This window comes from Kryptolebias marmoratus, linkage group LG15, assembly GCF_001649575.2.
Source record: "Kryptolebias marmoratus isolate JLee-2015 linkage group LG15, ASM164957v2, whole genome shotgun sequence".
NCBI classification, from domain to species: domain Eukaryota; kingdom Metazoa; phylum Chordata; class Actinopteri; order Cyprinodontiformes; family Rivulidae; genus Kryptolebias; species Kryptolebias marmoratus.
The window spans coordinates 21601235-21627391 of record NC_051444.1 but is presented as its reverse complement, the minus strand read 5'-3'; the positions used below and the strand labels follow the sequence as shown (position 1 = coordinate 21627391).

The 26157-nt window shown below is 40.7% G+C and overlaps 1 protein-coding gene across 2 annotated transcripts; it reads right to left on the bottom strand.

The window, feature by feature from the left end:
* On the bottom strand, positions 1-26157 carry pkp3b (plakophilin 3b). 2 transcript variants are annotated; one of them, XM_017419580.3, is made up of 13 exons: positions 25797-26157; positions 15554-15642; positions 13530-14146; positions 12208-12331; positions 10790-10994; positions 10475-10634; positions 8740-8848; positions 5525-5689; positions 5260-5433; positions 4927-5080; positions 4646-4841; positions 4167-4254; positions 1-1237 (listed from the first exon to the last, which is right to left on the bottom strand). In XM_017419580.3, exons 1-13 carry the CDS (start codon positions 25990-25992, stop codon positions 1196-1198), a joined length of 2319 nt encoding a protein of 772 aa, XP_017275069.1. In that variant the 5' UTR covers positions 25993-26157; the 3' UTR covers positions 1-1195. The 2 variants fall into 2 exon arrangements, with proteins under 2 accessions (XP_017275069.1, XP_017275070.1); XM_017419581.3 differs by having other exon boundaries at positions 5260-5430; positions 25797-26154.

The following is a 26157-nucleotide window of genomic DNA, read 5'->3' as shown; positions in this document are numbered from 1 at the left end:
TGTTGTTGACATGTAAACCATTGCTTCACTTTTTATTCCAATTATTTTGAGAATATTTCTCTAACATGATTCCATTGACTGTAATACCTTTGAAATACACAAAGCTGCTTTATCATACTAACATTAGCCACTACTGAAGTGCTTAACGAGAACTGACAGAACTTCAGACGGTGTTTATCACCAGGACTACAGACAGACACACTAATTACATCTTTTGTTAACATGGATTCTTTTACAACTTAAACAATATTTGTCATATCAACTTGCAAAGGCACCTGTATGTAGCTCCAGTTTTCAGTCTGTTTTTTTAATCATTAAAATTCCAAACCTGAGTCCCTCCCACCTCCCGGTTGTGGTGCTGTCAAAGCTGCTGTGGTAATAATGCTTTAATATCACGTTTTCTGTGATTCTTACTCATACTGAAACTACAAACAACACTCGAAGCCAGTGAACTCATTTTTATTCGGCTTCACTTTGGAATCAGGTGAGAGTTTTACACATCCACCAGATGTTCTCCACCAAAGCAGATGTGTGCTGTTCCAGTGATGAACAGGTGGCTCCGCAGCGCCTGCTTCACTCTGATGTTGTTCCATTTGGACATAATAGCGCCAAGGAAAAATATTCATTTAAGGCCAAGCGAACGGAATTAATGTTTGATTACCAGAGTTCATCCAGCTAACCATCCTGGCTAAGTTAAAGCTAACACTAACGGCATTAGTTATGATAACGTGAAAGGACCACTCTGTGAATAAACACCAACCCATCTACCTGTTGAATTATTAAAGACGTTATGTGACGGCACTACCTGACAGCTTTGCGTTTTGTTTTTAGCTGTAAGCGCATCGAAAGGGAGACCTGTCAGGTTAAAAAATAATAATAATAACCTTTAAAGTATGTACAACATTAGGTAAAGACAAAAAAATGTTAAAGGCACTTTGATACACACAACGTTAATTAAACACATCACTGTTCACAAAGCTTCCCTGTCTGTTCGTTAGTGAGGACCCATGCATGCGCCAGGAGTCAAAACCACATAAAACCACACAGAACATACCAGTGAAATCATGACAAACATTACAGCTCCTGTCTCAGATCAGTTTACCCCCAAAACACCAGAAGAAAAACCTTCAACACATCTTATAGATCCAGTCTGATTTTCCCACACCGCGACTTGGACGTGGAAGTTGTCTGTAGATTAGAAGTTGGGATCCGTGAAGTTCTGTTTGGTAAATCCTCTCTGTCGAACACAAAGACATAATGCAAACAGAAAGAAAGAAAGAAAAAAGTTAAAAACCAAACTAGTTTCTATTAAGTACTGCAGCGTTTCTGCTGAAATTCAGAATTTGCTGCAAGTCCAAAAAAGTTTCTGTTGTGACTTCTGAGTCATTTGATACATTTGTAATGAAGATTAAAAACCACAACTTCACCATAAGAAAATAGGCTTTTATTTTATGTATTAAACCTTTATTTAACCAGAAAAGACCCATGAGATTTAAAACCGTATGGAGTCAGGAGTGTCCTGATTTTTATTTCTTTATTTTTTTTTACCAACTGCTGGATGTGAAGGAGACTCAACACTCAACAAAATTATAAGTATTTGTATTCAGACACATACTCAATCTCCGAACCCCAAAGAATGGCGACAAATAAATCAAAGGTTCAAAGGTTTTGATTTTGAGTTTTGGTTCACAGCTCTCAAAAGCACAAAGGGAACTGAGCAGCGTTAAAAGATTGTTGCAGCTGATAAAACTTCTGATAAGCAGTGGATAGAACAATCAGCGGAAAAAATGAAATACTTTTAAATCAATATTGTTTGTTTATAAGATAAATATAAGCAACCTGGGCAACACGTTTGGCTCCACAGAAGAAGCGAGAAATGACAACTTCTGCTTCCACACTGAAATCTGTTCGACAGATCGTTTTCAAACCAGCCGACAGCAGGTTCTGACATTCAGTGTGTGTTGTATGAACACTTGATCTAACAGCCTTTCTGTGCACTAACCAATAGATACAAAAGTTTTAAAATGTTACAAATTCACTCTCCGGGGAGGGAAGAAAACTCTTGCAGCCTCGAGCAGCAGTATGATCTGTAATTTATCTGATATTTGGCTTTGGACCTTTTTTTGTTTGTGTGACTCATAAGTGTGAGCGTCCAGTCAGCCAATCACCTTGTGCTGCTTTTGTTTGCCGTGTAAAGTTCAGTTTGTACTGTTTGTGTGTCACTGTTGGTGGGGGTGATTATACAGGAGAAAAAAAACAAAACAAGCTCAGCGGCTGCCAAGTCAACCGAACCAGAGACAGAGACAAACCCCAAATATCTCCTGCCTGATTATCTGCATTCCTGCTGAGAGAACTCACTCAAAAGCTCAACCTCAGCAACGCTGCACAGATGTGCGGCGACAAACTCAAATACTGTTTAGAAACTACAGCAGGAACGTACATAAATATGAGCTTACGTTCCAGTTGTTCCTGTTGAGTGGTTCCCACTTCTTTCTTCAAACTCCTGTTGTTGAGTTTTCAATTAGCATTTAGGATAAGGCTGATGAAAATCGTGCGTTGCCACTGAACTCCAGTTGTAGATCCATGCCAGGGCCACTCAGTCATGGGCCAGCACTCAGGTAGGTGCACAATTTAATAAACTGAACAATCTGTCTGAGCAGCACAGAAAATGTTTGCTTTTATAAGGCTGAGTCTCTCAAGATAAGCACGGCTCGAGGCTAACGGGCCCGAGGCTTTCAGAACAGAGGAAGGGAGGAAGAGGGAGGACCGATGTGTAGTTAAGGTCAAGCAGAACAAAAACCAGATGCAAGCAGATGTGGAGGAGAAAACCAGCTGCTGGAAACGCAAAGCCAACGCCCCACATGCTGAATTTAGCCTTAGATTCCCGTCTTCCTTCTTTGTCTGTTTAACGTTGTAACACGGCAAAACAGGAATCAAAAGCCGAATTTGACCTTTTGTACGGTTTGTAGGTTGGTGTAAAAGTTAAATCTGGGACAACAACCTGTGACTCAAAACAAGCAGTAAACTAGAGAAGAAGACCCTCATTGACCCCGACCGAACATGAATGCTGGGTTAGAGTGGAAAAAAATAAAAGTAAAACCATTACAAGTCATTTTTGATGATTGTACAACTTTTGGTATTTCAAAGGCTAAAAAAACAAAACAAATCCATCTCACTGGCCTGATGCCTAGGCTACAACACCCGTACCACGCTGCCAGCAACTCCAAGTAAGTTCCTGCAACACGGCTACTGCATGCATCACTTCCTGCTGCTGCTCTCGCTACAGCCAATAGATTTGTGCTATTACTCTGTCACCACATAGATACTACAACCAATCCATGCTCTCCAGGTGCCAGTAAATACTGCACCACCCTTCTGGACACAAAGCAAGAACTACTTGTCGGTATCACGATCAGAGCAGCTGGATGAGGAAAGAAGAAGCCTGGACGTGCTCGAGGTTCTGCACAGAAAATCTTGTCACCTGCAAACTCTCGTGCTGCTGACGGGTGTTCACTCCTCCACACCAAGTCTGAAACTGATGGCGGAGAGTGTAGCTGCATCCTGACATGGTCAGGGAAAGTCACGCCAGGTCTGGGCTTGGGCCGTGACATGATCGTGGGTGTAAAGGGGAGTATCATCTTGGTAATATGCTGCTGATAACAGAACATGATGAGGGCATGGGAGAGCGTCTCAAGTACGTGTAGATAGCAGGTCATGGGGAGCACAGCGGGGTCCAGTGTGAAAGGAGACGTAGCACAAAGGGCATAACATTTGTAGGCATCAAGCGTATGAAGGCCAGGTAAGACTTTACAATCTTTTAGAAACCAAGAGCAGCTCTGGAATCGTACTGTTTGGACAGATGAAACTAAGATCACTGTGTGCAGAAGCAGCTGGATGATTTCTGAAGTTCAAAGAGATTCAGACAACTGAACCCTATTGGACTAGACCATAAAAAAACCTAAAATACAGATGGGCAGTATTTCAAACCTTATTGAGTTAATAGGTTAACCTTTTAGACAAAGAATAAAAAATATAATAAAAGAAAATCAATGACAAAATGAATGAGTTCAGGTGCGATATCCCTGAAAAAGACATTAAAAACTTGTGGTTTTCATTAGACTTATAAACCATTGGTGTTTCTTTAAGCCAGCCGATGTTGAACTCACCATTTTGTAATCTCTGTGCAGCTTGTTATACTGGAACATGTTGCAGAGGACAGTTGAGGCCGCTCTGGCAGCTTTTAGACTCCCCGAGCTGAACCAGGAGACATTAGATCATTAGAAACAAGCAGAAGGAGAACTAACAAGGAGGAAATACCACAGCTCAAACAGACGGGAGAGAATCACTATAAATGACCCCCCCCCAATTTAAGGAAAGCACATATTTTTGTGTTCATTGACCGAGCGGAGAGCAATAACATTAAACAGAATAAGGGAGAAGTAGCCAAGAGGTCACAGCTCTGTTAAAACTGGAACATTAAAGACTATAAAAAAACTAATTACGAATTGCTTGGGAAAAAAAAGCTTGAAGTCCAATTAACTGGCATCAATGTTTTAACAGCAGGAAAACATCAACGATCTTATCTGAAACTTCCACTTCTTGTACCTGACTGATACCTGAGGAGAGGAGCAGCTGTCAGTCTGACCTGTTATCGTGGGACGTCTTGATGCCCACCAGTTTTGGAAGGCCGTTGAAGTAGGCAATGTCTCGGGCTGCCAGGGAGCTGCAGGCGACCAGGTGATTGAGGGTGCCGCAGATGTTGACCACCACCTCACTGGACGGAGTCTTCTGAAGGCCATCACTGGGCAGCATGGACACCAGAACATTCACCATGTTCTTAGCTGCCAGGAAAGAAAACAACAGGAAATATTTCAGATGCATGACCGCAAGAAAGACTTCAATTTCTTGGTCAATGACCCTTCGTACCCATGTGATCTTTGTTTGTGGCGTTCCTGGCCAAGTTCCTCAGCAGGCCAGTCAGAGGCCTCAGCTGCATCTCACTGCTGGTATCTAACAGATCCAGCAGGATGGGCAGCATCCTCTCCTGCTCCGTCACCACAACACTCAACACTGAGGGCCACTGGCACAAAAAAAACAACGATTTTATTCCTGTAATAACCTATTAATTATGTGGGGATTTGATTTTTAGTGAAGAATTTACTAAACCACTTTAAGAAAAGACAACAATAAAAAATTGTAAAGTAAAGGAAATACTTTTTTGTGGTTTGTTTGTTTGTTTTATCTACTGTATCTACTTACCCGGCTCTCTCCCACCGTGATATTTTGCAGCGCTCCAAGAGCGGCTTCGCGGGCGGTAGCACTGGTGCTACTGTTCTGCAGAACAAGCTTGTACATCGTCACCACCCGAGGGTGCCACAGCCACTCAGCCCCCTTAGGTTGGGACAGTGTGTTCAGATTCTGGTAACGCTGCTGCTGAAAGGACGAAACGGACAAGAGTCACTTACGCACTGAGCGAAACATCAAACCGGACAAGAGCCGTGTCATTTTGCCAGCGCGGCTTCACCTCAGCAGCTTTTTTGCTGTGCAGCGTAAAGCAGCCGATGGTGTTGCTTTCTTTGGAGGCAGAAGCCCTCGATGGGCCCTCCAGATGGAGGCGGACTGAGGGGGGAAGCTCCGTGTACAGCTGGTACGACAGATTCCTCATGACACACAGTGAGTTCTCCAAACCCTTAACAAAAAGACCAACAAGCAATGAGGATACTTACAATGAGTGGGGTTTCATTCTCAATACTCTGTACTTCAGTGCAGTCAGGTTAAAGTGCAATTTACATCTTGTATTTAGTTTCTATTTACAGTACAATGTTTATGGTGCTATAGGGGGATTAAAGGATCATAAGAAGTTGAAAAAAATTTCATTGGTAGTACTATGAGCACTATATATTACAGTTTTTAAGCTCTAGATGACAAAGATGACAACTGTTAATTTAGAAACTATTTTTCTAAGCAGAGCAAATGAGGATCTGCTAACAGCACCAATAAGTGTTCGGTTCTGCAGGTGAAGTTCTAAAACTTCCTTAAACAGAGACGCTACCAGCTCATATTATAATGGTGCAAGCAGTCAAACGACAAAGATTCATGAGTGGCAATATTGGGACAGTTCATTTAGTAGTTGTTGATGATCCGATGCATCTAATACAGGCCCACTCAGGCAATTAAAAACTATTATTTCAGAAATCCCTGTATGAATGCCATGTTTTATGTCTTCATGTGCTTGAGAATACTGATGGAATGAGACTGATTTATCTGCTGTTTTAACATAGATGCATGGTGGTATTAAGTGAATGTGGCTCAGATTAGCATGCTTTCTGAGAACATATTAACAAAAAAAAAACCCTGCAAAGTTAACTTTTGGCCATGCCTGTATTTCTCATGATGAAAGGATTAGTTCCAGTCACAGATAAACTACAGACAAGTAAAGTGTGAATATTTGAGAGAATAAAGTCTATTTTATGTTTCCTGGTCACAGCTCGGTTGAGTTCTCAAGAACTACACCTCTCTAACACACCCTGTGGAAGAACGAGGAGGAGCACAGTTTTCGTCTTTGTTATTTGTCTTAAAATCAGCTTTTTTAAAATACAAATGCTGTGCAGGGAGTGGATGTCTCTCTCTCTTTCTGAGGTATTTTGTCCAAAGCAGCCATAAACTTTGGTCAGTCTGTGAAAAATGACGACAACAAGGAGCTTCATTGTAATGTGAAACTGAACCAGCAGCTCTCTTCAGCCACCCCCTCGACCTGATATCAAAAAAAACATTTTCAGCATGGCCTTCACTCCTTTTCTCAAATTCATTTGGAAACACTGTTCATCTGAGTGATAAAAGAGAAATGATCCCATTCCTATTATCACAATATTTCAAGAACGGCCGCCCTGTATGAGTCTGTTGGTTTCTGTTGGTTTTCTTACTTTTTACTAATTGGCATTTTATAACTGAATGTGACTGTGTTGTGTTAAAAATGGATTGAACTGACTGTATTTGAATCTAGATCAGTTTTGGACTGAACTGGATTGCATGGCATTAAGTTTGATCTGGACCTGTTACTTGTTTGTATAGTGCTCTGAGATTACTTTTGCTGTGAATTAGCATTATATAAATAAATAAACTGAACGGAACAGGTTAGTGATGACACCCCATGATCCATGATGATGATGAAAAATGTGAAAACCTTAAAACACATATTCTTCCTGTGTAGACTACAAGAAGACCTTTAGATCTGGTCTTCAGCTGAAACACTGCAGCCTCCTTCATCCACTGCTAGTTGTAAAAATGTCCAAAGGTTTTTGTTTAAGGTAGTATTTATCTATTGTTAAAATGCCTTTTTTTCTGTTATGTAATAATTTAAAATGTGTGTTGAATTTCTGCTCCAATACATTAAGGATCAAACTATTTTGGAAGCATTTAAAATATCCTAAATTACATGCAGTAATAAGACAACATGACATATACAGAGGTATCATTTAAGGAAAGCTTAACAGTATTGAACTCTATCACCTATGAGTGATTCTTACATGTTGACTGCCACCTGAAAAGAAAAGAAAAAAACCCTCAGCTAAAGCTACAATGACTTCATTCAGACAGAAACTAGACCTGAACCGTGTTACACAACTTTTAACAAAAAGAGAATGTTTGGCAGCTGTTCTTTAGAGCAAGTAGTAACAACATCAGTCAGGGCAGCTTGGAGAGACCTGAAAAAGGCCAATTAATGCCAGGGCACATTCCTTGTTCTAATGAAACCAAAACAAGACTGAATAAAAGAATGCCCCCCTCAGTCTCAGGTGGTTTGAGAGGGAAGGAATGTCGAACAAGCATCAAAAACCCTGAAACAACTAAACACAGTTTTTTAAAAAGAAAAAGAAATGCAACTAAATCCAACAGAAGACTTTTACAGTCTTGGTATTACAAGTATTTTGCAATCGGGAGAAAAAAATGTAAAAGATAAACATCAGCCTACATTTTTGTGCAAGATCTGGTCGACCTATGCTCAGGAGGGACAAATAAGTCATGGATGTTGAAAAATCTAAACAGAAGAGTGAAACTGAAAATTTCCACTTTTTTTTGTCTTTTGGACATTTCAAAGTAATGTTCACATGAATAGCAGGACCCAAAATATCCCAGCAAAACACTGTCCAAAGCGTCACCCAGCTGCCTTCTTCAGATAGTCTATCCTGGTACCATGTTTTCCACACAGACCCATCTATCTGGATAATGTAAAAGAAAACACAATTAACTGGGCCAGGACACGTTCCCCCACTGCTTCATGATTCACTTCTGCCACTCATGTGTCCACTGTCAGCACAATCAGCAGAGGACGCTGGTTGGAACACAACAAACTGCAAAACACTGGTCCAAATTCACCAGGGCATTGTGTGGATTTTACGGATGTAGATTAGGATTTTGCACATCCATCTAATTCCTAAAGCCCTGGCAAAAGGAGATGAGCAATTCAAACTGCGCTGCCAACCAGACAGCAGTATGCCAAAGTAAATACATCCAGGGGATAATTATCAAAGTCTTCCCTTGGACAGTTACTGATGAGTCTATGGGTTTATGCCTGATTGGTGTATGTCTCTGATGTTTCTGGTTTGTGCTTATAGCCTCTGACATTTTAAAGGGCCGGCCACTACTGTGTGCTGCAGCACACGATGTCAAAGGGATGGTGAAATCGAGCCATTATTTCGATAGCTGCATTATTTACAGCTTGCAGGTGCAGGCCAGTGTTACCTTATCATCTCCTCTTTCTTCCTGCTGTATGTAGAACACCAAGGAGTCCACCAGACCGTGCAGGGCTCTCATCTTTCTTCTCGTTCTCTCGTTCACTGAGCTCAAGTTTCTAAACAAACACACAGAGAGAAACATTTATACCAAGAACTCATCACGCTGCAGTAAAAATGTCTAGAAATTTAGAGCAAATTTACAGTGGCTCTTACTATAACAAGTGTAATTTGACTCTAACTGGTTATATGGGGGTGAAAAAATCATTTATTTATGTGCTCTAGATCAGATTCTGTAGGGTATTACGCGGCAAAGCATCAGTTTATTTCCTACAAATATTCACTTAAGCACCCATCAATGTTAAAGATAACCATATGGAGTAAAGCCCTAATTTTTGTCTCCTTTCAATTTTGCTTTTGTCTCCAAGTAATCAAAAATCACTCTAAATGTAACATGAACTGAGTTATGGATGTCCAAACACACAGAGGAACACAAATTTTTATGTTCATTTGATTTTTTTCCTTTGTAAACAGATACCTGTAGAGACCCCTGTTGTGACCTATTAGTTAAACATTTACCTCCATTACCAGCTTAGTCACAGTCAAAATGTTAATAAATAATGTTTCTTCTAAAGATATGTTCATACAGGAGCTCACTATAAAAATAAGTTTACAGTTTACAGGCTGTTTAATGTAGCCTGTAAACACTATTTACGATTTATTAATACTACAATATTAATGCTTGCATAACCTCCTTGAGGTGTTATTAAAACCTAACGATACTGGGTATATCTTGAAATCAAGCTGGACTTAGCTGTTGGACAGGTGGGACATTTGACAACAAAATAGGACAGTTTTAGTTCAAATAATGGAGGATTACAAGACGGTAGGGTCACAATACTGTAAAGTGTTTTTCATCAATCAAATCAAAAGAACAGTTTGGGAGTCTAACAATGAGACAGTACAAATTAAACCTCAGGATTTACCATATTTTATGCTTTCTCCAATCTGGATAATTTTGATTACCAGGGACTCCTTTTGTTCAGTTACCATCAATCAGTTTAACAGTTTAGTTCTGAGTTGATTCTTCCACACTCTTTGGTCCAAGATAATTTCAGACCTTACCAGTGTTCGTAGTTCAAAAATACACTCGCACGTTTAAAACTGAACCATCGAGTCAAAGATCCTTTCATTGGAGCTCACAGAAAATACAATTGTGAAATTATGTTGATTTGATTTTGGGGTTAAGACACGGTAGGCTGATGAACTTTTTCTTTTTAAACGTTAATTTAATCTTTATTTCACCAGGAAAGTCCCACTGAGATTAAAAACCTTTTTTCCAAGGGAGTCCTGGCCAAAAGGCAGCGAGAAACATGAGAACATGACAGCATCTGATACTCCAAGCCAAATAAAACAGAAGACAAAGTGGAATGGTTTGTATCACTAATTTTGAAAATTTGTGGCCTAACCTTTTGTTTTACTGCTTTCAGTAAAACAAATGCGGGGGTTGAGCTCTGTATTCATCACCCCCTTTCTTTGGCATCTCCTTAGCAAACGCAGGCATGATTGATGTTTTATGTGTTAGATTTAATTCAGAGGAAATTATCTTAAAGAATCAGACTGACGGTAACCAAACAAAGAGGATCCTGTCAGCCTTAGATAAACATTTAATGTGACGCTAAGGAACACATCTGACAGTGGCAGACTCTGGTCTGGATGATAGTGTTCAGGGATGTCTCCTTCACCTGAGGCAGCCGGTGGTGTTGTAGAAGATCTCTTTCTCAGATGGATTTAGTGGGATGCTCTTGCACAGTGGAACCAGTATTTTCTCAGTCAGCAGCTCTAAAGCTTCAGAGGAGAGTTTCTCCTTAAGGTTGTCTCTAGACGACAGATTCCACAAGACACCTGCAACCCAACAAAACAGCTTTTCTTATTTTCTATTGCTGTCTGAATAACTGTGGGGTTCAAACTTACAACACACCAAACCATTTTACTTCACACCATGACTATCAGCTCACGTGCAGAGCTCCTGCTGGTCTGAGTTTGAACTCTGTTCCCACCTGTAATGGTCTTCTGAAGCTCTTCATCCGGTTGGTTCAGAATGTTTACAAGAGGCGTCAGTCCGCCTGCTTGGATGAGAGCCGCCTTGTTTTCAGTGTTCTCATATATGAGGTTCCTCGTGGCAGCAGTGGCGTAACGCTGCACTTCTACGCTGTCGCTGGAGAAGAGCTGCACCAGAGCTGGGATGCCACCGAGAACTCGAACCTTTGAGACAGAGAGAAGATCGGCAACGCCATTTCCTTTAGCCTCATTTTTCCTCTGTTTTACTTATTTTATCAATCACCTGCAAAAGGCTGTAGATTCAATAGCGATATCTAAAGACTAAGATGCTGTGTGCATCTAGAAAGAAACAAACACAAACCAGACTGGTATTAATGTTCTCAACTCCTGACTCTAAAGACCACAAGAATTTCTCTGTATTTCGCTTCATCCATTTCTCCTTCAACTCTGAACAAGTTTCCCATTTCCTACTGATAAAGAAGCCCAACAGCATGATGCTACCACCACCACACTTCACTGTAGGGATGGTGTTCTCACCATGAAAGGTGTTAGGTTTACTCCAAAAATGAGGATATCTTTGATGTTCCACATCTTCAGTTTTAGTCACATTTTTAATTAAGTCTTCCTTGCCTGGTCCATGAGTTTTGCTGTGGTGGCATTTCCTAATATTGGATTTATTGTTGCTCTATGGGATGTTCAAGGTTTGGGATTTTTTTTTCATAACCCAACTATGATCTACACTTCTCTACAACTTTATGTCTGGACTGTGTGGAGAGTTCCTTGGCCTTCACGTTATCTCTTGCTTGGTGGTAGTCCTTACTACTGAGAGGTTTTCCACCAACTCTGGGGTCATCAGAACAGGTGGTTTACACTGAGATCATTTGACACTTATATTGCCCACAGATAGGCCTTATTTAAATAATTGTGGCTTTTGAAGCTAAAGGTTCAAGCTTCAAATGAAAGGGAGTGAACACATATGCACACCACTTTTCAGTTTTATATCTATTTTAAAAAATACTATTTTAAAAAAATACTATTTTAAAAAATACTTAAAACGTTTTCCCCCCTAGTTTACTTCATTAAATATGGGGGTAGCGTTATTACTTATGATCACAGTGAAAATCCATTTAAAGCCCAGGTTATAAAACAGATAATGTTTTTGTCCAATCTGTTTTTTGGGACAAGGAAGTACATCTAAAGAGTTATTTTTTTATTTGACATTTTACTTCAGTTTTTAGGAGAATGATACTTACTATGTTTCCTACCCAAATAAAATGACAGGAAAAGATCAACCTTAAGGAAATTATAGTGGACAAACTGACAACTTTTTATGAGATACTTCATTTAAAAAAAAATGTTTATAGTGGAGAAAAAACAGCAGCAAATAATAACTAAAAGCAATCAAATAATCACATACCTGGTTTTTGGCTTCGTTGCTATGGTAACATTGGTGTTGTATGTAGGCGGCTCCCACAACTTGCAAGCCAGACTCTGTCTCAGACAGATATCTGACAGCTGTAGTCATATCAAGATTCTGCATCCTACATGCAAAAAGAGGTTCACGTCATTTTGTAATAATGTCATTTCATTTTGAAAATAAAAAACAATCCTGAAACAGAAAAAAAGAAATACATAAAAAATTGGGAACACTGTTATTTCTCTGCAAATGGAAAACAAACAGAATAGATGTCAACTTCTGTCTATTTGTTAATACTGATCCATTCTTGCATTTCAAGCCTCAACTCTCCTGAAGCCCTTGAGGAAGAAAAACCTTTTCAAACTTTGGGTCCATTTGACCCGGAGGCCACGGGAGGGTTAAAAGGTTAGTCAAAGTTTTTAACACTCTTTAAGGTTTCCGCTCTTTCTGTCACAACTGAAAAGCCGTTGTGAAATTTAGTAAACACATTTTCAGAAGTGCAATGGTCCCTGCTTGCTGAGGACAGGTCAGGACTACAGGCAGGTCAGTCCAGAACTGTCCTCTCTTCTTCCTCGGACCCGTCTGTGTAATGTGAGCAGAATGGGGTTTTACATTGTCTTGATAAAAATACATGGACGTTCTTAGAAAAGGTGTCTTGAAGGCAACATGTTGCTGTAAAATCTTTGCTGTGCTTTTCTGCATGAATGCTGACATCACAGATGTGGGCATGAACTTTTGCCAGAACCACTGATCCAAACCTGTACCGTGACAGAACCTGGGTTTTAGACTTGTTGCTGTTTCTTTTCCTCTAAGCCCTGCATGTTGTCCCTGCATGTTGTCCCTGCACTGAAATCCATCCAGATTCTGATTTTCTTACACATTTGCTAACAAATTAAAGTGTTTCTGTCATTCTTTGTTCCTCTTAAATTTAGTCTTTTATGGAAACTTGCTTTTGGTACTAAATCCTAGCTATATTTTAGCTGTAATAAAAAATAAAAAAAATAAATTTTTACCCTTACATTTCCTGCTTCACACTAAATAGCTTGAAATGTGTTGCAGGCTTGAAATGCAGAAACACATCTTTATCAATAAAAAAAATGAAGCTGATGAGGAAAACCATAAAATGCCCTAATTTCCGTTTGTTATAAAATAAAGGAAAGAAAGAATTTATGGAACCAATGCTTTTTTTTTCCTATTCTATTTTCACATTTTAAACTGTTCAATAAAACTAATGGTTCCCTTTTTTTGTTTTGTTTCTTTTATAGGCTCCTTCTGTCCGACAAACACAGTATTTCATTTAAAGAGCAAATAATATGTCTCACTCTGCAAGTGGGTCGTTGCTGTGTATTGATGCTGCATCCACGATATCCGCTCCTTTACCCACACTCCTCAGAGAGCGCAGCGAGGCAGCCCGCTGCAGAGAAGCATTCTGGGAAGTGTTTATGGTTTGATTGGCCCTGGATGCATGGTGTTGCCACTGTCCTCCCCAGGTTTCGCCTGCACTGCAGACCCCCCTGCCATTCCCCATCCAGCCGTTCTGACCAAATCCGGAGCTCTGCTGCTGGTAGTGCTGCTGCCTGTTGGTGATTCGGCTGATGGTGCGGTGAGACGGGCCTTTGTAGGTGTACTGACACGGCAGCTCCTCCTCCTGCCAATGGCCTCTTTCCTGGGCCAGAATTCCACTGAGGCTGCGCCTGAGGCTGCCGGATGGCACCACAGTTATTGGGATGGAGGGATTCTCTGGATGAACCCCCCCTGTGACAGGTAAAGTCCTTTGGTCTTCCTGGCTCAGGGACTTTGAGCGTCTGCTTCTGCTGTGCATTTGGGAGGTGTGGTAGCTGCTTTGGGCCATGCTGGTTTCTCTTTGTCTCATCTTGGAGCTGGTTTCCATTGCAGAACGGGAGGAGAACCCAGAGGTTTGAGAGGGTACTGCAGAAACCTGAGATTAAACAAAATGTAAAAAGGATTTGCAAGCAAGCACTGACATTTCTTTCTAATCATCTGTTAATCATTTTATTCCTTTGTACAGTAAAAAGTGGGAGGTGAGTGAAACTGTCTCCACACACCAGCATGTTTTACTCTCTTTCTCATTAAAACCTTGTTACTAAGCTGCAGGAAGCTCACTGCTGTGTATGTATTGTTAAACCGGCCTGTTAAAAGCTTCAGTTGAGCATCCTGTTTATATTTCAATTTTGTCTTTTCATTGTTCCTCATGGTGGAGAGGGGGGGGGCTTCCATCTTCCTTCTAAATAACCTATTAGTCAAGGCAGGAAACATCAGGAAACTCCTGAACAATACCTGCCAATCGTTTGTAGAGGTGTGTGAGTGTGTATGTTCAAGCTCAACACAGTTAGGACATGAACTCTGTTGAATGCTGTACTTTATTTTAATTATTACTGACTTTTAATGATTTTAGTCACATTTGGTTGGTTTTTATCATTATTACTATCACTGCACTGTACTGGCTGAGCCTTACCAACTCCCAGCTGATCAACCGGAAGTTCATCAGACTACGATGGGAAAGATTATGCAGAAGTAAAAAAAAAAAACAGATTTAAAACAATTGCCAGTGTTCTTAGGAGCGGACATCTCAGCAAGTTCACCCAGAGGCTAGACTTTGAATTGCTCATAGAAATTACAAAAACAAAGTGCTGCAAACACCTCATACCAGCTGTCAGAACGGTGGTGGAGGGGTGATGATTTGGGCTTGTTTTTACAGCCACAGGATCTGGGCACTGTGCAGTCATTGGATGACCTTGAACTCTTCTGCATATCAAAGTTTTCTACAAAGTTAGAAATTAAGGTACAGGAATGTACCAAACAAAAAAAGGTGCACTGACTTTGTTGATCCGGCTGTACCTTAGAAGCGTATTGCTTGGTATCTGGAATAGTGGTCCATTTTTGCACTTTTTGTTTTCTACTTTTAAAGATCCATTTTTGCACTCTAAGGTACCTTAGGACCAAAACTAGACACACATGAATGAACAAGACAATGTAAGTATCATAAAAAAATGCAAATATTGTAAAGGAAATATAGAAATTATGCAGATATGCTGAGATTAATAGTAATCACAGGTTTGATGTTCCTTCAGATAAGGTTTCAAACGAGCCTTAAAGTGGAAGAGTCTCCTGAAGTCTGTGGTAAACTATTCCAATATTTTAAACCTTTACCTGACAACACAGCTTGTCCAAACATAAAAACCAACTAACAGTAAGCAACAGTAAGTAATTTGAAAGCAGAAATATTTAATAGACCACAGACAAAAGATCCAAGCCCATTTAAATGCCGAGTTTTGCTGACATATACTTCTGTCTGCAGGTCTTGTATCTGTAATGGTGTACTTACAGCCATGACCCGGGTGGGTGAGCTGATCATGGACCTGGAACTGAAACCATGACTCTGAGCAGAACTCCTTACTTCAGGAAAGATGTAATCTACACAAAGAGAAGAAAAAAAACATGTAAATGTTCTTTTTTTTTTCATTTGCCATCATGAAATCATACTGTTGATTTTTATCCAACATAATCTGACATTATTCTTTTTCCTGTTAACTTTTAACATTTGCAGGTTTAAATATTAACTTTGGACAACAGGAAGACAAGTTTGTGCAACTATCCAATCAGTCATTAATGTTGCAGGGGTGCTGTTATGAAGTTCTCAAAGATACCCGTCAGCATGGCATCATACGGTGTCCTGCAGGCGGTTTTAAATGAGCGGGTCTCCTTTTATCTACAGGGTGGTGAATGTCAGTTTTCGAACCTCCATGTGAGAGGCCGTGGGCAAGAAAAAACAGAAGAGTTGTGCCAAGTCTTCCAAACTGTGTGCGTGTTTATATCGCAGCCTTGTGCCCACTGCATACATTTCACACAAAACTCAACGCCAACTGAACATTTTCCCAAAGCCAGGTGTCAGCAGGAGTTAGCGTGTTTTTAGTCCAGTGGGGCAGCAATTTAATAATCAGCAAACATGTGGTTTGCAGAGCAGAAGGTGCTTCGATCGCAGAATATCACGTTGAGCTTGATGATATATTTCTTTTCTTTCAGAAATTATAAAAAATAAAATAAAATAGTAAGAATGACTGGTTGTTGTTTCTTTGTTTTTTTAAAGAAAATTCAATCTTTCTTTAGCTAGACTTAATTGTTTTCTGCATGTTAATGTAGAGTGCATGAAACTTTGAAAAAGTTGCTTTGGCTTTATTTTTATGAAAAAAGCAAAACCAGAATGTCAGAAAATGAATTAAATGGTTTTCAGAAACACTGGAAGTGGAGTCCCGGTAGTAACATTTTAAAGTGTATTTTTCCCAGTAAGAACCTTTAACTTTGATATGCACAGTGCAGTAATTTACTTTACACAGTTTAGCCAGCCTTCCTGCACCTGATTTCAGACACAAACACAGGCGAGCCCTTGCTGTGGGTGGAATCCTGTTTTAGATTACTTGCACTATTACATTTATTAGCTGTAACATTCCTGTCTAAAACTGAGTAAGTCCCAATTTTGCAGCCAAAGCACATCTGACCTCTCGAGGCGAGGACTCCATTAGACCTATGAGAAGTCCCGTAGCTTTCATGAGTCGAACATGTGTGTCCAGAACTTCTTACAGATGCTCAGTTGGATTGAGATCTGGAGAATTTGGAGCACAAGTCAATACGTAGAACTGACTGTGCTCCTCAAAAAAATCAATTGAGCCCATTTTGGAGAGAGGCAGAGCATATTGATCCAATAGTTTCTAGGCCATTGGTTATGTAGTCGGGCCATATTGTCTGTAAGGCACCCTAAGGAGTGGATGACGAACCCACTACTACAGAAGAATCAGCCAGATTTTAGATGAGCATGGGAGAGCATAGCGGTAGCATATTCACAACATGGGGCTAACGAACAATAATGTGGCTTGGTTGTTGAGCTTGGTGAAGCAAGTCTTGTGGTTTGGCCACAAACTAGCAGGCGATGCAACAAAGTCTTAATTCTGTAATCCAATTCAGGGCAAATTCAAGCACTTATAAGGAAGGGAAACTGACTTTTCTTGGTGTATGAAAGCCATTCACATTTGATCCAAAAAGCTTTTCAGACCTCATGGGTTTAGGCTTTGAGCTCCTGAGGAGTCAGTCACCCGAAGAATGAAGACCTCAGAAACAAGCTGAGTGGTGATTTATGCACAGTTTAGTGGAGCCTAATCGCACAGAACTTCACTGTACACAACAGAGACAAAACAGCTTCAAAGCACGGCTCACACTATTCACAAAAGAGACATGGCGATACACCCACAGTTAAAGGACAAAAACATCTTTTAAAGACAGTAATGTCCAGTGAATTAGCAAAGAAGGCAAATTATTGTGAAGAGGAGTGAAAGAGGCCATTTGTGTTAAACTAGGAAAAAAACATTCTTATACAAAAAGACTCTTAGATGCTGGACTTTTACAAGAGAAAAAGTCCAGCTGTTTTCAGCGGAGGCACTTAGTGAACACAGTAAGTTCAGTCTTGACCAAAGCAGGGGACATTCAGACAAATATCCATCGAGTCTCACCACTGCCAGAACAGAAGCAGAAATGATCGCTTTATGTGAAACGTTACATCACTGAAAGGTCAAAAACAGCATAAAAATGGATTTATTTTGCCTCAGACACAGGCTGAATGAGCTTAAATGTGAGGCTCGTTGTAATGCACATGTCCGTCTCTGAACAAAGACAGGGAGAATGTTGACTGGAGCTAATCACGTTGAGAAAATACACACACACACACACACACACACACACACACACACACACACACACCATACTGTCCAGCAGCATGGAAGGAAGGAGGGAGGAAATGCTGCTGGGAGGAGTCCTGGGCTACATGCCTGAACATAAGCATTGCCACTTCAGAGGTCATCGAAGATAATCTTGTGAAGCACCACCACAAGAAGGACGAAAACCAGTGACAGCATTAGGATCACACTAGGATGACTTATTAAAGATTAATAGCATCTCTGAGGTGATCAAACACGTTCAGGCTGGATAAGTCGAATGGTTTTAACTCAAGACAAAAAGTTAGGCGTCAGTGCATTATTTTAAGCACTTCTTTTTTCGTAGTTTCAATACAGATTCTTTTTTTTAAAACACTCTGTATAAATGCTTTTCACAATGTGTGGCCTCTGTGTTTTAGTCATGACCTCCACTGCAATCTGAAACACTTTGCCCGTGGGCTTGTCTTCTGTCGCACAGGCATTTTACTTCTTCATGATGAACAGGGACACTCCATAACAGGGTTCATAATGGTTGCCTGGACATAATGGTTCCGTGAGAGGCAGAAGACCTAAAACAACAAGCCTACACATGACAGCCCACTGTGGTGATGCAAATCCTGAAATTATCTTTGTTTTTACATAATAAAATAAAAAGATGTTAATGTGACTGCTGTCCAAGCTAAAATAATGTTGTTGGATTTTTACCTTTTTTTTCATTTACTTATACACAAACAAAATTATACTGTGGGAAATGTGTAGAATTTTAGGCAACAACACGAGTCAGGACTTAGAGTAGTAACTCCTCATGTTGATAAAATTACAACTTGCTGATTTGTTACATTGTGTTACATTACATTGTAATTGTAGGAGTTTGGATTCTCCCACGTTGAAAGGAAAATCACCAGCGTATGAAAGAGTACAGAAAGGTCCTAACCCTAAACCTGCCCTTGTGTTGTAGTAAATTTTGACATTGCTCGGTTCCTTGTGGCCTTCACTTCTTGGCAGACAATGTTCTGTATTTTTCTTTACCTCGCTTACGAACTGAAAAAAAATCACAAGTTTTACAAATGCAGCGTTAAACCTTGTGTTACGACTGTCATAATTTTATATGCAAATGTGAGTATGCAGGTGCCGACCTCGGATTGGTTCCTGACGACGAAGCTGACAGCTGATTGGTGCTCACCGGAGGTGCCGAGTATATCAGGATGCCAATGAAGATCAGCTGGCAGTGTGTGTGTGTGTGGGGTTCTTCGTCGCACTCCACCATACCACACTCCATCCCACGCTCATTTCATCCAGTCATGCCATTTATTGCATCACCTTGTAAATTGATTGTGTGGAGTTTATCTTGTAGGGGAGAGTGGCCTTTTTGTTTTGGGGTTCAGTTTTCTCCTGTGTTTCTTAAGTTAGGAAGGTAAGCACATGTAATTTGGTTTTGTTACTTTTGTAGGTAAGATGTTAGTTTCATTTAAGATAGCTTGTTTTGTTTGTTATTTTGGCATAGCTCTCTCCGAAATTCTATGACTCCAGACTTTGGTGGAAACTAAGGGTGAATATTTATGTTAATAAATCTTATAAAAATTTATCTATTGGCTGGCTGTTTTTGAATTCTGCGAGGGATGTTAAATTCTCAATGCTGCGACCTGACCACCCCTAGACGGGTCGTAACACTTGGGTAGTGAAATAACGTTACTGTTACTGTGCAAAATGCTTTCAACGCCAGGAGACGAAAAGTGCAAATTTAAAGACAATACAGAACCATTTTAAATGGTATTTTAATATGCCTGTTTATGTGTCTGCACAGAAGCTATCACTCTATCTGAAATGTGTAAATCTTTTACTGACGTTTGGCCCTTAACAGTCAGGTATGAAAGTAGACGACATGCTAGTTGCTGGACAATCAGTCTAAAATAGAAACTGACAGCACGCTGTCAAGAGGAGATTGGAAAGGAATGTTCCCCACACAGGCAGTCCTTGAGTGTAGGAGCTGTGGAGGTTTTTCTTTTTTTTTCTTACAGTTTACCGACCATCTCTGTCTATTTCCTTTTCCTTCCATTTTTATTAACCAGAACTACAGAGAAATTATGCTGAACTAATTGAACTTCATATTGTTGGGACCACTTGATTAACAAGTTTAGTCTAAATTAGGGTTTTAGTGAAGGCCAGTAACTACTGGTTTAGTAATTGTTTATCAGTCCTGCTTTTCAGAGTCATACATTTCAGTCAGTGTGATAATCATCAGGCAAAGGCAAGTGTCTTATCTTCACAACCCATGGAGTTGAGAAGTTTCTTGTTACAGACTCCATGGTTCCGTCTTGCTGGTGTTTAAGCCCAGGCCTGAGACCTTACAGCTCATTTCAGGTAGTTTTCTGACCTTTTTCTTCAGATAAAGTCATAACTTTCACTTGGCCATTCCAAAACACCATTGTTTGCCCAATAATGTTTTAGTCTCTTACTCATAGAATGACCTTGAGTTTTTGAGGTTGTTGTTTTGCTGCTTGCCCACCTTACAAACAAGTCTTTGTTTTTTTTTCCTTCTTTCTCTGCTTGTAGATTTTCCTGTTCATTGTGACAATTTATTGTGGCTCAGAAGCAACCGTAAGCCTAATCCATCCTGCCACCAAGTTTAACAGACCAGATAAGGATCTTATTTGTCTTTACTGGAACATTTATCTCATTAATTGCTCGCTCTGGGCAGATAAAAAGCCGCTCTCTTCTCCCTCAGCTGTGCCACTGCTCACTGTTGTTGTTCAGTTTGCCTGACTCACTGTGAACATTAACAGCAGCGAGCTTTAGACGGGACCTCAGTTGCTTAAGTTACCCTGGGCTCTTTAGAGACCGGACACTTTGTTTTTCCAAGTGATCTACATTGGTGTAGCATTCCTGAGGAAGCTAACAGTGGTCCTTAGCTGCAGAATGTAGTAAACGGTACGTCTGATTGTAGATTACTGCAGACAAATGCTGAACCAGATGCTTCGATCTTAAGTTGATTCCACCCTGACGAGTTTACATGCTTTCTTTTCTCTCGAGTGTTTGAAATCTTTTTTTTTTTAAAGCCTTGGAGCACTTCCACGAGCATGAGATCAGACACTCATCCACACCTGCTATCATCGGCCTAATTATAAAAAAACACATGAGGCTTATATCAACATTAAACTACCGAGTATTGTGTAGCTGCTGCCTTAAATTTTAGCATCCTTCAAGTTTCTTCTATAAAGCCCAACAATAGTTTAAAACTTAACAAGTCTGATAATTTTAGCTGACAAAAGGCCTACATTTTAGTGTATAACCCGTACAAGAAGCGTAAGGTTTGTGGGAGTAAAGGAGAGTTCAGAACGGCTCAGAACTTAGTGTGACAATATTACGCTGAGCAGGCCACAGCAAAAAGCTCCAAAAATCACAAACCTTCATCTGCCTTAGGCTTATCACAATGAGTTTTTTTTTTTTAGCTCAGCGTAAAGCAGGAAATACAATGTTTTGGTTGGAATAATTTGGGTTTCTCTGTTCTACAATAAGAGGACTTCTTTAGAAAAAAGTAAAACCCACATAGTGGTTTCATATGTTTATGCAGCAGAAATATAAGCTATGAAGACTTTAAGAGTTGCATTTAAATCCAGTTTCGAAAAGATTTCAGTTTTTCCAACTTATTTACATGTTTCCATTTATTAAAAAAAAGAATCGCACAGAAGATTTTAGGGTTTCAAGGTTTAGTCTGTGTAAGCATTTCTCTGGCCCTGCCAGTTCAGTGGGATGAGTGTGTGTGTAATGGAAGTCACTCTTACTCATCAGAATCTAGAGCAGATGTGTCAAACTCCGTCCCTCGGGGGCAGCTCTCCTGCATGTTTTAGATGTGTTCCTGCTTCAAAACACCTGGCTTAAATGGATGACTTGTGGACGTGCTTCTGGAGAACTTGATGATTTTGTGAGGAGGTAAATAAACCGTATGAATCAGGTGTGTTGGAGCAGAAATACCTAAAACTTCCAGGACAGTGGAGTGGAGTTTGAGCTAGAGTTTTAGGAGATCATTTGTTGGCCTGGAGGTGTGATGGTACATGTATTCGTATCAAACCATCCCGGTACAGATGTTTGAGATGAGTATATTGAGCCACATAAGAAATATGTTGGTCACAGGTGATCATCACTCCTATCTAGAAGCAAATAAAAGTTGTTTGTTTTTTTTGTTTTTTTACTGTATTTTGCCATCACAGAACTTCGTCAAGCAAAGCATGAACGTCTGGTTCAAAATAACACAAAAACTTAAGAAAGCTGCCTGTTTGGGTTTTAAATCAGCTGTGTGGATAAGCTCAAGGATGGCTGTAGCTGAGGTAAACAAGAGGAGCTTGTACGGTAAGCCTCTGTGTTATATAAGCAGCAGTTTGAAATGTCTATGGCAGGCCATTTGTGTATTTATTCAACATCTATATACGAGGCGCAGCTTCTTTCCTGAGACTGTGAGGGTCATAAACTCAGCCTTCTGGACTTTGTTTTTATGAATGGAACTTTAGGTTATTTATTTCTTCTTTATTTTGTCCTCTAATGTCTCAGATATGATGAATGACAAATACATCTTGTTTTAAAACCAGCTATCAAGTGTGATTTTTCCACCTTAGCATTCAGCTAGTTAAGAAGCTATACGTGAGTGTTTACCATTTTATTTAGTTTGGATTTTCACATTGGGACATATTATTCAGCTCTGTGTTACTTACTGTTTTGTATCAAGTCGAGGTCAGATAATTTGAAGCAAATGCTGCTTATTTTTTGTTTTAATCTTTTGGATTTTGAAGTCAAAGGAGGGATGCCTTTCTGGGGTTTATTAAACTTTCTGTTTGACACATGGCCTGTAGGACACTACAGATCAAACTGGAAGACAAAACAATGAGACTGGTTTTGTTTTTATTATTTTCAGTATAGATACCAGCTGACAAATCCTACGTTGCTGTACGTGACCTGCTACCTCAGAGCCTCCCTACGAACAAGGCTGGTTTGTTGTTCTGTCTCTGCTTCTGAGAAGGTTATTGTGGGTTTAAGACAACAACAAACATTTAGTATTTGTTTCTTTTTCCTGTTGTACTGAACTCGTGGTGAACTGTGGCCCTCCTACCAAGGTAGGAGACATTTGCCATTTTAGTCATTTAGTCATTTTAGCACAGAAATAGGCTCTCCCACACGCTTACGAGCAGCACAACATCCTGACTACGTTGTGAGTCAAAGTGAGACCCCGCTGTCTCCTCAGACGGAGGGGGAGTATCGGCTGAAAGGAGGAGGGATTGCGCCTTCCCCTGCTGTTTCCTCCTAAAACCAATGGACTTTGCGGTTTGACCTATGACACTAGCGTGGATCATTTGAAATCTTTGAGTTATCTGTGTGCTCAGATATGACAACTCCACTGAACGCCTCATTTCGCTGAACACTTCTCCAAAATCCCCCCCCTCACACTCGTCAGGAATCTGTGATGTCACAAATACATTTTCCACAAAGACGTGGGGGCGGGAAAACAGGAAACGACCAGGAAATAACACGTTCACAGGTTCTCAATGCACACAAAACCCGTGCGCGACTCTTCTGGTGCGGTTAACGTGTTTTTAATCGTTTCTAATGTTCAGTGTGATCTGCACATGGCTTTATGAAGCCGACCGATGCACTGAGCACGTCTGGTTGTGGCACAACTCGAGACTCATTGCCAAACTGAAGCCGTACCTTCCTGTAAGAGGATTTAGAGAAAATTAGTCATGCTTTTATCACTTTCCTGTCTGGACAAACTGTAAGTCCTTGTATGTTGGTCTAAACCAGTCATCCGCCCACAAACTGTCCAAAAGCACAGCAGCCCGTCCTCTGACTCCTAAAAGAAGAAGCAAGAACACAAAATCCCCGTCTTGGCAGCTCTTCATCGGCTTCCTTTTGAATAGCTTTTAAAATATTACTAATTATTTTAAGGTCTTGAACTGATCCCAACATCCACACACCAGGAAGAGCACTCCGGTCAACAACCAAGTTTCTCCTAAATGTCCCAAGATCTAGATTAAAATCATTTTTAAAAAAATCGGGCTTTTGCAGTGGCTGCCGCAAACTACTGGAACAGTTTACCTTTCAGTATAATGTGTATATTCTGTGTTTGTGTGATTTTATATTTCATTTGGTCGTGCTGTCGTCAGTAAAGAACAAACCTCTGATGCGTTGTTCTGCTGAGATGCTCCTGGGACTTTCTCTGACCCCCACAAATGACTCAACACCCCACCCCCCCCAGCCCAGCCTTCGCTTCACTAACATGATAGCTATAGCTTATTGGCCAAGGGCTGCCTGAACCCTAAACATTCCAACATTACAGCTTTTTTCCGTTCTTTTTTTGTCAACTCATTCTCTGCTGTGCAAACATCGTGTTGGGTCATGGTTCTGAGCATGGCAGTGGTTGCAGCGGTGGTGTGGATGTTTATTCCCGCCTCAAACAGAAACAAAGCGAGGCAGAGTAAAGACGTTTTTTTTTTTTGGGGGGGGGGGAACAAAGTCAGAGTGCTTTGGGGTTCTGATCCGCAAAATCCTGACTGTGGAAGCTAAAGGAGCAATGGTTCGCTTCATCACAGATCTTCAAGTCCAGACCGCTCGCTAACTCTGACCTTATTTTGGATCAGACCTTATGTTTGCAAGGAACTGTATCTTTTATTAGAATATCAACGCTTGAATTCAGTTATAAATATTTGAATCTACAACAGCAACAGATTGACATATTCATGTCCCTGTTATTGCTTTAATATAGTTTAAATTGATGGAATGCATATCGCCCGCCACCTTTCATGCCAGAGTTTTAGACAAAAATCGTCATATGAGGAGAAAAGACAGAGTTGTAGACCTTCTGGTCAAACTTTGAAAATATTGTTATTGTTATGTGCAATCTCATGTAGTGTCACGCTCAGAGGATGTGTTAATGTTAATGACTCTCAGCTGCTACAAAATCAGATTTTAGACATTTTTTTTGTGTGTGGGCTAATGTTGATTAGATGTGGCTGCCGTCTTGAATTAGACTGACTCCAAAAGTTAGTCTGTTGCAAATGTACAGACAATAATTATTTTCTGAAAGTTTAAATAAAATTTGTCCAGTGCTTGCTTTTTTTATATTTATTTATTTATTTATTTAGCTAAAGTCAAAGATCTCACACAATGAGTTTGCAGTATGTGTTGCGAATGACTCTCAGCTATGACCACGCCCAATTTGAGCACAATATCTGTAAAACTGACTGATTTAGAGTCGATTTTGTGGTTTCTAATATCACTTGGCTGTGGCGGTCATCTTGGCATAGGTTTGTTCCAAAACTTCATCAATTGTAGAGTGACATCCAGTGATTATGTCTTGATAGCTTCATTAAAATCCGTCCAGTGGTTCGTTGGATATTTTGCTAACAGACAGACAGACTCGACTCCAAAATTTCACAGCAAAAATTTGACTCAAAGATCCCGTGCAACCTGTTAGCGCTCAAAGTATGTGTGGCCGATTGGTCTCAGCTACTACCACACCAGATCTTAGCCAAGTATCTGTAAAAGTGACTGAGCTGGAGCCCTTTCTGCGTGTTTTAAGGTCGGCTGCCTGTTGCGGCCATCTTGAATCGGGGTAACTCCAAAACTTAATCAGCTGTAGATCAACATCCGATGACCCCTCGCTATGAGTTTCATTAAAATTCGTCCTGTGGTTTTTGAGCTATTTTGGTAACAGACGTGGGGAAAAGGGGCGATTATCGCCCGCCTTCTCATGTCGGGCGGCGGGTGATAACAACTGCCGCCTCGCGTAACAAACCTTTATTCTGACTAGATCGCTGTTTTTTGTTTGTTTGTTTGTTTGTTTGTTTGTTTGTTTTGTTTTGTTTTTCAGCGGCTCACCTGGAGTGTGCCCGAGCCTCGCGTCCTCCAGCCTGGGCAGGGAGGAGGACTTCCTCTCGGCCAGCCGCATCCGGACCTGCTCCTGGACCCTCCGGGCTCGAGCCAGCGGGTCCGGGGTCGGCCCGTCCGAGGGCAGCGCGTAGGCGGTGCAGGAGGAGTTGGGCTGCAGCGCGGACAGAAAGCACCCGTCCGCCATGGCCGACCTTAGACCCCCTCTCCCTCACACACACACAGAGAAAACCAAACTTCCACCCGGACAAAGAGGAGCGAATAGTCCCGCAGTCCTGGTCCCGTCAGCGGCTCTGCACTCTGACAGAGTCTGCCCCGATGTGAGCTGGGTCCAACATCTGGAGGAGGGACC

Coding starts and splice junctions, on each gene's coding strand:
- pkp3b (XM_017419580.3), bottom strand. CDS start 25,992: ATGGCGGACGGGTGCTTTCTGTCCGCGCTGCAGCCCAACTCCTCCTGC. Junction 12,332..13,529: donor AGCAACGACCCACTTGCAGA/GTGAGACATATT, acceptor TTTTGCATGTAG/GATGCAGAATCTTGATATGA. Junction 5,081..5,259: donor TCACGGTGGGAGAGAGCCGG/GTAAGTAGATAC, acceptor TTTTTGTGCCAG/TGGCCCTCAGTGTTGAGTGT.